This window comes from Desmodus rotundus, chromosome 1 (genome assembly GCF_022682495.2).
Source record: "Desmodus rotundus isolate HL8 chromosome 1, HLdesRot8A.1, whole genome shotgun sequence".
NCBI classification, from domain to species: domain Eukaryota; kingdom Metazoa; phylum Chordata; class Mammalia; order Chiroptera; family Phyllostomidae; genus Desmodus; species Desmodus rotundus.
The window spans coordinates 78,871,397-78,884,013 of record NC_071387.1 but is presented as its reverse complement, the minus strand read 5'-3'; the positions used below and the strand labels follow the sequence as shown (position 1 = coordinate 78,884,013).

General features: G+C 38.9%; 1 protein-coding gene across 5 annotated transcripts in view; it reads left to right on the top strand.

The window, feature by feature from the left end:
* Positions 1–12,617, top strand: part of ERCC6L2 (ERCC excision repair 6 like 2) — a 207,085-nt gene that overhangs the window by 44,039 nt on the left and 150,429 nt on the right. For all 5 annotated transcript variants that reach the window (XM_045193622.2, XM_045193623.2, XM_053925211.1 and 2 more), the window contains exon 4: positions 9,197–9,390. In XM_045193622.2, the coding sequence (XP_045049557.2) occupies positions 9,197–9,390 (194 nt within the window). The remainder of the gene's footprint in view (positions 1–9,196; positions 9,391–12,617) is intronic.

Genomic DNA, 12,617 nt, shown 5'->3' with positions numbered 1-12,617 from the left:
TACGTGGGGGAGGGGCCGAGTGGGAGCAATGGCACCCGCCTCACTCTCTCCTCCAGATTTCAATCTTCCACTCTGATACCCACAATCAAACTGGGCCACTCTGGTGCTGGTTCCCAAGTAAGTGGGCCTGTGCACACTCTAGGCCCCTGTGGGTCTCCTCAACAACCTCTCCTGTGAGGCTGGGAGTCTCTCCTGCTGCTGCCCCAACCCCCAGGGGCGCTTTCAATCAGAGGTTTGAGGCTTTATTTCTCCGAGCTGGAGCCCTGGGTTGCTCAGCGGTCTGCTTCGCTGCCCGCCGTTCGTCGGGTTTATCTGTGGGCGAATGTGGTGCCGCAAGGTGCTACCCGCCTTGCCCCACTCTGCCTGCCCCACTCTCCGCCACTCTGAGTCCGGCCCTCTGGGTTTATCTGTGCAAATGTGGGACCGCAGGGTCTGCTAGTGCTCGGACTGCCTGCACCATTTGTCCCACACTCCGCCAGTCTCAGTCCCGCCACAGCCACGCAAGTCCTCTCCACCCCGGTGCCCGTCTCTGCCCCTCCTACCAGTCTGGATGAATGATTATTTTCTGTTTCCTTGGTGTCAGTCCCCCTTGCTGTTCGATTCTCTGTCAGTTCTGGTTGTGCGAGGAGGCGCAGTGTGTCTACCTACGACGCCATCTTGGTTCCTCCCAAATTCTACTTTGTTAATTATTTTACTGTTTATAATAGTTAAGTTTTACTGTTCATTTAGTTGATTTACTTATGTTTTCTGTAAATCATTATAATTTTACTTCTCATTACCATTCTCATATATTATGTACTTGTTTAATTGCAGGATTTGATAGTTATTGATTTGCTATCCGTTGGTGTGATAGTGGTTTATAAGTTTCTGTTTTGATAAACTCTTTCTCAAGGTGTAGTAATATTATCTCGCTGCTTTGCTAAAAAGGATTTGGAGGGGCTTCTGACTAGAGTGGATTCTAAACTTAAATGCCCATATATTAAATACCCAGAGTATACCAAAGAAAAGATTATTAACTGTGCACAATAGGGTGTGAATTATATTGGGCATTTTGAAAGAATTGATTGTAAAGGTTATTACAGAGAATATTATTTACAACTTTGTTATTTAGTTGTATACTTGTCATACAGTTGTCCCTTGGTGTGCATGGGTGATTGGTTCCAGAACTCCTTGCTGATACCAAAATCCATAGATGCTCAAGTCCATGATATAGAATGACATGGAACAATGCATACAGTCATCCCTCCACATCCACTGATTCCCAGCTGTGAATCAAAAATACTGTTTTTGATCTGCGGTTGGTTGAATACACAGATGTGAAACCTGGGTATACAGAGGGCCGACTGTCTATTTGTTGAAAATGATCAACATTCCAATTTATGGTCTGTAATTTCTCTCTATGAAGGTACATTTTATTTTTCACTTGGATATCTCACTTCCTGCCATGTGAAACCTTTGTTACAGCACAGTTAGTATGGCATTGTCCTCTGAATATTCCGTGCTGTTCCTACCTTGTAATTGAAATTCATGGTTTCCTTTTATTTCTCAATTGAACGCCTTTGTTTTCTAAGCATAATGCAAAGTACTGGAGTGATAGTGATAAATAAAGTTAAGTGTCTCAAGATCATGGGCTTTCTGGTTAAGGTGCTAACAGGATGTACCACGGCAATTAAGAGTTTTGGACTTACTTTGACAGTATGATCTTGGGCATATTTTTTTAATATTTCTACACCTTAGTTTTTTCATCTCTAAAAAGGAAATATTAAATATTTCTACTTTATAGCATTTCTATGTAAAGTCCTTGTGTTAATGTCTGTAAACTACTTTGCAAGGTCGTTGGCTCACAATAAGTGCTCAATAATGGTAATGATATTGTTAATACTAGAACTACTTCTACCACAAAAATCATCATATATGAAACATCTGTGTGTGTCTTATCACAAGCCATACCACATCATTTTTGAAAGCATAGTGCATGAAGAATCAAACTTTAAAAGCATATGCCTCAATAATTGAAGTAGACTTGTTGAAAGAGATAAAAAATGATTCAATATTCTCTAGTTTCACTGTTAAACATGACCTCTGTTAATTTTAATAACATTTAACTGAGCATATTTTAATTTATTTTTATTATATCTTAGATTTAGTTTTATAAAATTGTTTCTTAGCTTCAGAATAAGAAATAGAGTTGCTTTGTGTGTATTGACTTAGCAGTTGGACACTGCTTTCCATTTTATTGTTTGGCCTCCTTTGCTAAAGAAAGGCTTGTTAAATAGACCAGCATGATAGTAAACATTTTAAGTTTCTTACATACATTCTCTGGACCTTGCAAACAGCATTACTCAGTTCTCTGACCTCTATTAATATTAAAATGAGTTATGAACCATTTGATTTACCTTTCACAATTTTGAAGACCAATAGTGACTGTAAGAAATGTCTTAATTTTTAAACCTCTTCTGGAATCTTCAGGTTGCTGTTTCTAGAAAATCTTCAGGTCCATGCATCTTTGATGGATGACCCCTCAAAGCAGAAAACCACTCAAGTGGAAAACCACTCAAAGTGGAAAACCACTCAAAGCATTCAGATGGAATTTGTTCCAACAATTTGCATCTTGTATTATACAAAAAAGGGGAGTTGGGGAGATACTATAATTAGACTTAGTTCTTAGAGCCCCAATTTTATATTTGAAAATAGGAGAAAAATGGAAGTCACGGCATAAATTCAAAAATATTTTAGGCAAATCAAATATGATGAGAAAGTAATTAACAGTACAAATGATCAGGAAAATAATTTACCATGGCATTATTTAGAACTTGTTTGCTGTCCAGTTTTAAGACCTGTAGACTTTAAAAGTTAAACATAAATGAAGTTTAATAAATGAAATTTAATTTAAAAAATAAATAAAGTACTTAAAGTATATGCTTGATGTTGGGGCGGGGAAAAGAAACTCTCATATATAGTAAGTTAATCTTGTGTTCTTTTTCCTCTCCCTTTTCCAAAACAGTAACAGATTTGACACCTTATAGTTGACAAATGGCGTAGCTGAAATATTTCACAGAAGAGAGTGAAGGAGTAGAGTAGTATTGTATTTTTTTGTTGTTGTTAAACTGAAATTGTTCAGTGTGTTTAATTGGTTCAATATATCAAGTAGGACAAGTATAAAATTTTAGAAAAGAAACTTACAACCCTATTAAATATAATAGCTTAGGAGTAGTGGGAACAGTGAGAAATAAAAACATTAAACATTAAAATAGTTGATGACAACAGGATTTTGGGTTCATATAAGAAAGGTCAGTGGAACTCGGAAACATTCGTGTTAAAACTAAACAGAGGTAGTTGGTAATTTTGACGAAGACTGCTTTGGCTGAGGCATAGGGCAGAAGTTGCATATGTGTTCAAGAGAGAACAGTAGGAAAGTCAGTAGAAATAAATATTGATAAGTCCTGAGAATCATTGTTATAAAGGAAGCAAAGCAGTGGAGGAAAGCTAGAGAGAAATATAAGGTTAAAGAAGAGGTTTTTCTGGGATTCTTTTTTTTTAACCCTGGGAAATATTAAAACATGTTTGCTTGCGGATGGATGTTGTCAATTAAAAAGGGAAAATTAATCATGTAGGGGAAATCGCAGGCAATTTCTCCATCACTGACTTTAGGTTGGTAAGAAGATAAGAACTATTGTATGCATTCAGATTTTAACCGTGCAACTAGAGAATACTGAATTATTTTTCATCTCTTTCAACATAGTGATTAGACATTATAGAACTTATGAAGGGATCACCCTGATAAATCTAGTACCGATCTGACACCTTACATAGTTATTGCAACATTATTGACTATATTCCCTATGCTGTACTTTACATCCCCTTGACTTTTTATAACTGGAAATTTGCACATCTTAATCTCTTCCCCCTTTTTACACATCTCCTCAATCTTTCTCCAATCTGGCAACTACCAAAATGTTCCCTGTATCTGTGTGTGTTTTTCTGTTTTGCTTGTCCATTTATTTTGTTTTTCAAATTCTACATTTAAATTAAGTCATATGGTATTTGTCTGACTTACTTCACTTATCATAATACCCTTGAGGTCCATTCATGTTGTTGCAGATGGCAAGATTTAAATCCTTTTTTATGGCTGAATGATATTCTATTGTTTATTTGTACCACATCTTTTTAATGCATTTATCTACAGATGAACACTTAGGGTGCTTCCATATCTTGGCTATTGTAAATAATGCTGCTATGGACATATGGATGCACTCGTCCTTTCAAATTAGTGTTTTGGGTTTCTTCAGATAAATACCAAGAAGTATTCTATTTTGTCTGATATAAGTATTGGTACCCCAGATTTTTTTTTCATTTCCATTGTCTTGAAATACTTTTTCCATCCTTTTACTTCCAGTCTATGTGTGTCTTTCCATCTGAAATGAGTCTCTTGTAGGCAGCAAGTGTAAGGATCTTGTTCTGTTATCTATTCAGCTACCCTATGTCTTTTGATTGGAGCATTTAATCCATTTACATTTAAAGTAATTGATAAATATTAGTTATTGCCACTTTATTATTCATAGTTTTATCTTTTTCTTCCTGTACTTCTTTAAGAAGTCCTTTTAACATTTTTTGAATTACTGGTTTGGTGGTAATGAACTACTTTAGCTTTTTATTGTCTGGGAAGATTTTTGTCTCTCCTTTGATTCTAAATGATAGCCTCACTGAGTAGAGTAATCTTTGTTGTAGGTCGTTGCTTTTCATCACTTTGACTATTTCGTGCCAGTCACTTTTAGCCTTCAGAGTTTCTGTTGAGAAATCAGCTGACAGTCTCATGGGAGCTCCCTTTTAGGTAACTACTTTTCTCTGCTGCTTTTAAGAGTCTCTTTGTCTTTAAACTTTTGCATTTTACTATGATGTGTCTTGGTGTGGGCCTCTTTGTTTTCATCTTGTTTGGGATTCTCTGTGCTTCCTGGGATTGTATGTCTGTTTTCTTCACTAGGTTAGGGAAGTTTTCCATTATTATTTTTTCAAACAGGATTTCAATTCCTTGCTCTCTCTCTTCTTCTTCCGGTACCCTTATTATGTGAATGTTGGTATGCTCGATGTTGTTCCAGGGGTCCCTTAAACTATCCTCATTTTTTTAGATTCTTTTCTATTTTTTGCTGTTCTGATTGGGTATTTTTTGAGACCTTAGTTTCCAAATTGCCGATTCAATCATCTGCTTCATCTTATCCAGGGGTGTAAAACTCATTTTCACCAGGGGCCACATCAGCCTCCCAGTTGCCTTCAAAGGGCTGAATGTAATTTTAGGGCTGTATAAATGTAACTATTCCTTAACAGTTAAGTGAGAGCTCAGTGCTGCTGCTGGGTAGAAACAAGGTGCCAGGCCAGATAAAACAAGGTGGAGGGCCAGATTCAGTCCGTGGGCCTTGTGTTTGCCACCTGTGATCTAATCTGTTAATTCCCTATTATGTATTCATTATTTCAGTTATTGTATTTTTCATTTTTGACTGGTCCCTTTTTATGTTTTCTATCTCTTTGTTAAAGTTCTCACTGACTTCACTGAGCATCCTTATAACCAGTGGTTTGAACTCCGCATCTGATAGAAAGTTTGTTGCCATTTCGTTTAGTGCTTTTTTATGGAGTTTTGTCCTGTTCTTTCATTTGGCCATGTTTCTTTGTCTCCTCATTTTAGCTGTCTTCCTGTGTTTGTTTCTATGTATTAGGTAAAGCTGCTGCATCTCCCAATTTTGGTAGAGTGGTGTTATGTAATAGATGTCCCTTGGGGCCCAGTGGCACAGTCCCTGGTCACCTGAGCTGAGTGCACCAGAGCTGTGCCTTGTATGGGTTGTGCATGCTCTCCTATCTTAGTTGAACCTTATTTGCTCTTGGGACATCAGTGGGAAGGATTGACCCTCAGGTTTATTGGTTGTGAAGACTGGCCATGATGACTACAATAGGGAAGCTATTGTGCAAAGTCTGAACCTACAGGGCAAGATTCACTTTAGTGGGGCTCTGGTGCCTGCTGAGTCTTCCCTTTGGGTGTGTTGTTTGTGGAGGTAGTTGGTGGTGCTCTGGTGTGGCTGAAGCTGTCCACCAGGTGTGTTGGTTTTGGAGCCTCTTGGGAGAGGCTCTGGTGCAGATCAAGGTCATCTACTGCCTGTGCCCTGCTCAGGACCACTTGTTATAAGCTACACTTATGCAGATGGTTGACTCTTGTGCCAGGACTGGAGGTACCTGGGAGAGGTTAAGCCATGAACTGAGTCCAGCTGCTGTTTGGGGCTGCTTAGCAAGAGGTAATCAGCACACCAAGGCCAGGTGCTGCTTGTTTGGGGTTTGTGAGTCTTTGAGAAATTTTAGAAAAATCTGCAGCATGAGCCAAGAAAGATTGTATGGAAAAGCCACTGCAATCAGCTTGGGTAAGCCTGAAAGTTGGGTGTGGCAGAGTCTCAGGAAATTACTAGTATGGGGCGAATGGTATTAGCTAGGTTGATGGAGATTCACATATGGCTGTGTGGGTAGAGTGCTCAACAAAGGGACAGTAACCTCTGTCAGGGAGAAAGCTGCTTCTCCAACCCATATCCTGGAGCCAGACAATTCAGTTCCTCCCCATATGTCCCTGGTGCCTTTCAAAGTGCTTCCCCAGCACTGGAGCTTAGAGTGAGTGAGTCCATCAACAATAAGTCCATGTGCATGCCCTTTAAGAAAAACGCCTGAAATTCCCGCAGCCTTTCAGCTCACTCACCTATCTTTGCTGGTTTTCACAGCCAAAAGTTATGGGGAATTCTATTCCAGGAACTGAAAGCCTGGACTGGGGAGCCTGGTGTGGAGCTGGGACCCCTTGCTCCTCAGAGGGACTTCCTCAACCCAGATATCACTCCTGATTTTTAACCCACACATGTGGATGTGTAAGCAACCCATTCAGCATCTCTACCTTCCCTACCAGTGATTTCCTCAGTATGTCCGTAGTTATAGGACTTCTGTTCAGCTAGATTTCAGGTTGTTTCTGAAGATGATTGTTCTGTAATTTAGTTGTAATTTTGATGTCGTGGAAGGAGGCAAGCACAGCAGTTACCTACTCTGCCATCTTGACTGGAAGTCCCAAGTTTTCTTCTAATTGCTTTGATTTTTTAGGTCTTCAAGTGACAGTATCACTTGAAAGGGGGAGAGGAAATGGACTAGGGCAGTGGTCCCCAACCTTTTTGGCACCAGGAACCAGTTGTGTGGAAGACAGTTTTTCCATGGTTGGTGGGGTGATTTGGTTTGGGGATGATTCGAGCCCATTATATTCAAGATTACCTCCTGCTGTGTAGCCCAGTTTCTAACAGGCCTGGACTGGTACTGGTCCACAGCCTGGAGGTTGGGGACCCCTGGACTAGGGATATAAAAAGGAAAGAGAGCTCTGGAAAACCATATATTTCAAGAAAAATACCTGGACTGCTTTGCCTATTTATATTACCAACTTGACCCTTGAAGTTGTAGTTAAAATCCTGATTATGCATTTTCTGTTTTGTAGAATTACTTCTATTTTATCTCTCAACTACTTTTCGGGGGGAGAAATAAAAAATAGGTGTTACTTTGGAAAGGTTAAGTATCTATTCTGTCCTAATAAAAGGCTAAGTAAACAACAGGTGAACAGAATGGAGAGCCCAGAAATAAACCTAAGTCTCTACGGTCAATTAATATTTGACAAAGGGGGAAACAGCATAAAATGGAACAAAAATAGCCTCTTCAACAAATGGTGTGGGGAGAGCTGGACAACTATGTGCAAAAAAATATGAAACTCGAACAGCACTTACACCATACACAAAAATAAATACAAGGAGGGTAGAAGATTTAAATATAAGTCGTGACACCATAAAAGTCGTAGAGGAGAACATAGGCATGAAAATCTCAGACATACCATGTAGCAATATTTTCACTTATATGTCACCAAGAGCAAGGGACATAAACAAAAAAGAATAAACATATGGGATCTCATCAAAATAAAAAGCTTCTGCACAGCTAAAGAAAATAGCATTAAAGTGAAAAGAGAACCAATGATATGGGAAAACATATTTGCCAATGATACCTCAAACAAGGGTTTGATCTCCAAAATATATAAAGAACTCACACAACTCCACTCTAAGAAGACAAGCAACCCAATTAAAAACTGGGCAAAGGACTTGTACAGACACTTCTCCAAGGAGGACATACAAAGGGTCCAGAGACATATGAAAAAATGCTCAGCATCACTAGCCATCAGAGAGATGCAAATTAAAACCACAATGAGGTACCACTTCACACCGATCAGAATGGCCATCATAAACAAGTAACAAATAACAAGTGTTGGAGAGGAACTGGAGAAAAGGGAACCCTAGTGCACTGTTGGTGGGAATGCTGACTGGTGAGGCCACTGTGGAAAACAGTATGGAATTTCCTCAGAAAACTAAAAATGGAACTGCCTTTTGACCCAGCAATTCCATTGCTAGGATTATATCCTAAGAACCCTGAAACACCAATCCAAAAGAAACTATTCACCCCAACGTTCATAGCAGCACAATTTACAATAGCCAAGTGATGGAAGCAACCTAAGTGCCCATCAGCAAATGAATGGATCAAAAAACTATGGTACATTTACACAGTGGAATACTATGCAGCAGAAAGAAAGAAGGAGCTCCTACCCTTTGCAACATTGTAGATGGATCTGGAGAGCATTATGCTAAGTGAAATAAGCCAGGCAGTGAAAGACAAATACCATTTGATCTCACTGTTAACTGGAACGTAATCAACAAAATGGTCAAGCAAGCAAAATATAACCAAAGACATTGAAATTGACAACAGGCTGACAGTGACCAGAGGGGAGAGGGGAGGGCATAATGGGGGAAAAGGGTTAAGGGTTTACAGGAACAATTATAGAGGACACATGGACAATAACAGGGCGGGGGGTGGGGGGTGGAAACAGGGAAAGGAGGCATAGAGGGCCGGAGTGTTGGAGAGGAGTTGGGGGGAAAAGGCATAAAACTGTACTTGAACAACAATAAAAAAATAATAAAATAAGACAAAACAATAGTTTTTTTTAAATGGTCTTCTACCTCCAGATATATCCAATTTCTCAGTTGTATTTGTTATTATTAACTGAAGTGTCAAAAATCAAAGAATAAGACTTTGATATTCTGGATTTCTTTCATTTTTAGAAAATATGTCATAATATCACAAATTTTTTTTCTTTTAGATGTTCTTAATAGTTGCTCCTCTTTCTGTCCTCTACAACTGGAGGGATGAACTGGATACCTGGGGATATTTCAGAGTCACTATTTTACATGGTAACAAAAAAGACACTGAACTGATTCGTGTAAAGCAAAGGAAATGTGAAATTGCTCTAACAACTTACGAAACACTGCGCTTATGTCTGGATGAACTTAACAGGTAATGGCAATGGAAATGATTGCATTATCATTCTGCTTACATCAATTGTATTTCTCTCTTTATATTGTAATTTTTTAAAAGCTCTAAATTTTCTTCAGCATGGTTTATTTTTAAGTATATTTTATTGATTATGCTATTACAGTTGTCCCATTTTTATCTCCCCTTTTCTGCCCCTCTGCCCTACATCCCTCTTCCCACGAGCATTCCTCCCCCTTAGTTCATGTCCACGGGTCGTACATATAAGTTATTTGGTTTCTCCATTTCCTATACTATTCTTAACCTCCCTTAGTCTATTTTGTACCTACCATTTATGCTTCTTATTCCCTGTACCTTTCCCCCAATTCTCCCTACTCCCTCTCCCCACTGATAACCCTCTCCATGTGATCTTCATTTCTGTGACTCTGTTACTATTCTAGTTGTTTGCTTAGTTTGATTTTGTTTTTGTATTTTAGGTTCAGTTATTGATAGTTGTGAGTTTGTTGTAATTTTCTGTTGATAGTTTTGATCTTTTTCTTAGATAAGTCCCTCTACCATTTCATAGAATAAGGGCTGGGTGATGATGAACTCCTTGAACTTGACCTTATCTGGGAAGCACTTTATCTGCCCTTCCATTCTAAATGATAGTTTTGCTGGATAGAGTAATCTTGGATGTAGGTCCTTGCCTTTCATGAATTGGAATACTTCTTTCCAGCCCCTTCTTTCCTGCAAGGTTTCTTCTGAGAAATCAGCTGATAGTTTTATAGGCACTGCTTTGTAAGTAACTCTCTTCTTTCCTCTTGCTGCTTTTAAGGTTCTCTCCTTATCTTTAATGTTGGGTAACTTAATTATGATGTGTCTTGTGTTTCCTGTTGGTTCCAATTTCTTTGGGACTCTCTGAGCTTCCTGGACTTCCTAGAAGTCTGTTTCCTTCGCTAGATTGGGGAAGTTCTCCTTCATTATAATTTTCAAATAAGTTTTCAATTTCTTACTCTTCCTGTTCTCCTTCTGGCACCCCTATGATGTGGATGTTGGAGTGTTTAAAATTGTCCCAGAGGTTCCTAAGCCTCTCCTCATTTTTTTGAATTCTTGTTTTTTCATTCTGTGCTGGTTGAATGTTTATTTCTTCCTTCTCTTCAAAATTATTGATTTGATTCTCAGTTTCCTTCCCTTCACTATTGGTTCCCTGTATATTTTTCTTTATTTCACTTTGCTTAGCCTTCACTACTTCCTCTATGTTGTGTCCATACTCAATCATTTCTGTGAGCATCCTGATTACTAGTGTTTTGAACTCTGCACCTGATAAGTTGGCTATCTCCTTATCGCTTACTTCTTTTTCTGGAATTTTGATCTGTTCTTTCATTTGGTCCATATTTCTTTATCTAGGTACACCTGTTACATGGTAAGGGGTGGAGTCTTAGGTATTCACGAGGGCAGGGTAAGCCACCTGATTATGTTATGGAGCTATATGTGGGGGACGGGTCAGAGAGGAAACAGTGCCTCTTGCTCAGCTCACACCTGCTTTCAATCACTTCCCCTGCTACCCACAATCAAATTGAGCCCTTTTGGCTCAATGGGTTTGTGTATGTTCTAGGACCCCATGGGTCTCTGCAATGAAGCCTCCTGTGAGGCTGGGAGTTTCTCCCACTACTGCTACCCCCACAGGTTTTTACAGTCAGAGGTTTTGAGGCTTTAGTTTCCCACGCTGGAACCCTGGGATACAGGGTTTGTCTTGCTCCCCAGTTGTTCCTCCCAACTTATTCACATTTGAATATGGACCTCCCAATGTGCCAACCACTGTCTTTCCCACCCTATCTATCCTCCAGCCACCACCTTGCCAAGTGTCCTCTTTGCCCCGGCTGCCCATCTCTGCCCTTCATACTGGTCTGGATGAATGTTTCTTCTTTAACTCCTTGGTTTTCAGACTTCCATACAGTTCAATTTCCTGGCAGTTCTAGTGATTTTGTTTTAAAATTGGTGGTTATCTTTCTTTCAGTTGTATAAAGAAGCAGAGTATATCTACTCTGCTTCCATCTTCTCTTCGGCATGATTTAATTTCATTTCAGTATTACTGATATTGACAATCTATAATAATTAAGTTATTTTCTAAGAAAGAAAAAGCTGCATCAGGCTTACCAGTTTCTTATTCTATTTCTTCTATTACCTCTCCAAGTGCCTGTTAAAGAATGGTAAGTAAGACTTATTCTAAATCTCATACACAATCTTTTATGCATATGATGCCTGAACACTAACACATTCATTTTCATGAATGATTTTAATTAGGCGAGTCTGTTGTGAATGAAAAGTAACAAAAATGCATATGAATATTGAAAAGCACTGCTCCAGTTTCCCTATATCCTTGTCGACACTTGATATTGTCAGTCATTTTTTATTATAGCCATTCATATGGTTTTATAGTGATACCAAATGACTGTTGATGTTGATGTCCTTTTCATGTCCTTATTTGACATTTGTATACCATTGTTGGTGAAATATCTATTAAAATCTTCACTCAGCTTTAAACTTGGATTGTTTTAGCTTGTGTTGAGTTGTAATAGTATTTTATAATTTCTATATACAAGTTTTTTACCAGGTTATGAATTGCAACTTTTTTTTTCCCAACCTGTATCATGTTTTGTCATTTAAAAAAAATTTTTCTTGTTATTCAATTACAATTGTCTGCCTTTTCTCCCCATCCCTCCACCTCACCCCAGCCGAACCAACCTCCCTACCCACCTCCACCCTCCCCCTTGATTTTGTCCATGTGCCCTTGATAGTAGTTCCTGTAATCCCCTCTCCCCACTGTCCCCTCCCCACTCCCCTCTGGCTATTGTTACAATGTTCTTAATTGCAATGTCTCTGGTCATATTTTGTTTGCTTTTTTCTTCTGTTGATTATGTTCCAGTTAAAGGTGAGATCATATGGTATTTGTCCCTCACCACCTGGCTTATTTCACTTAGCATAATGCTCTTCAGTTCCATCCATGCTGTTGCAAAGGGTATAAGCTCCTTCTTTCTCTCTGCTGCGTAGAATTCCATTGTGTAAATGTACCATAGTTTTTGGATCCATTCATTTGCTAATGGACACTTAGGCTGCTTCCAGTACTTGGCTATTGTAAATTGTGCTGCTATGAACATTGGGGTGCACAGGTTCTTTTGGATTGGTGTTTCAGGGTTCTTAGGGTATAATCCCGGTAGCAGAATTGCTGAATCAAAGGGCAGTTCCATTTTTAGTTTTCTGAGGAAATTCCA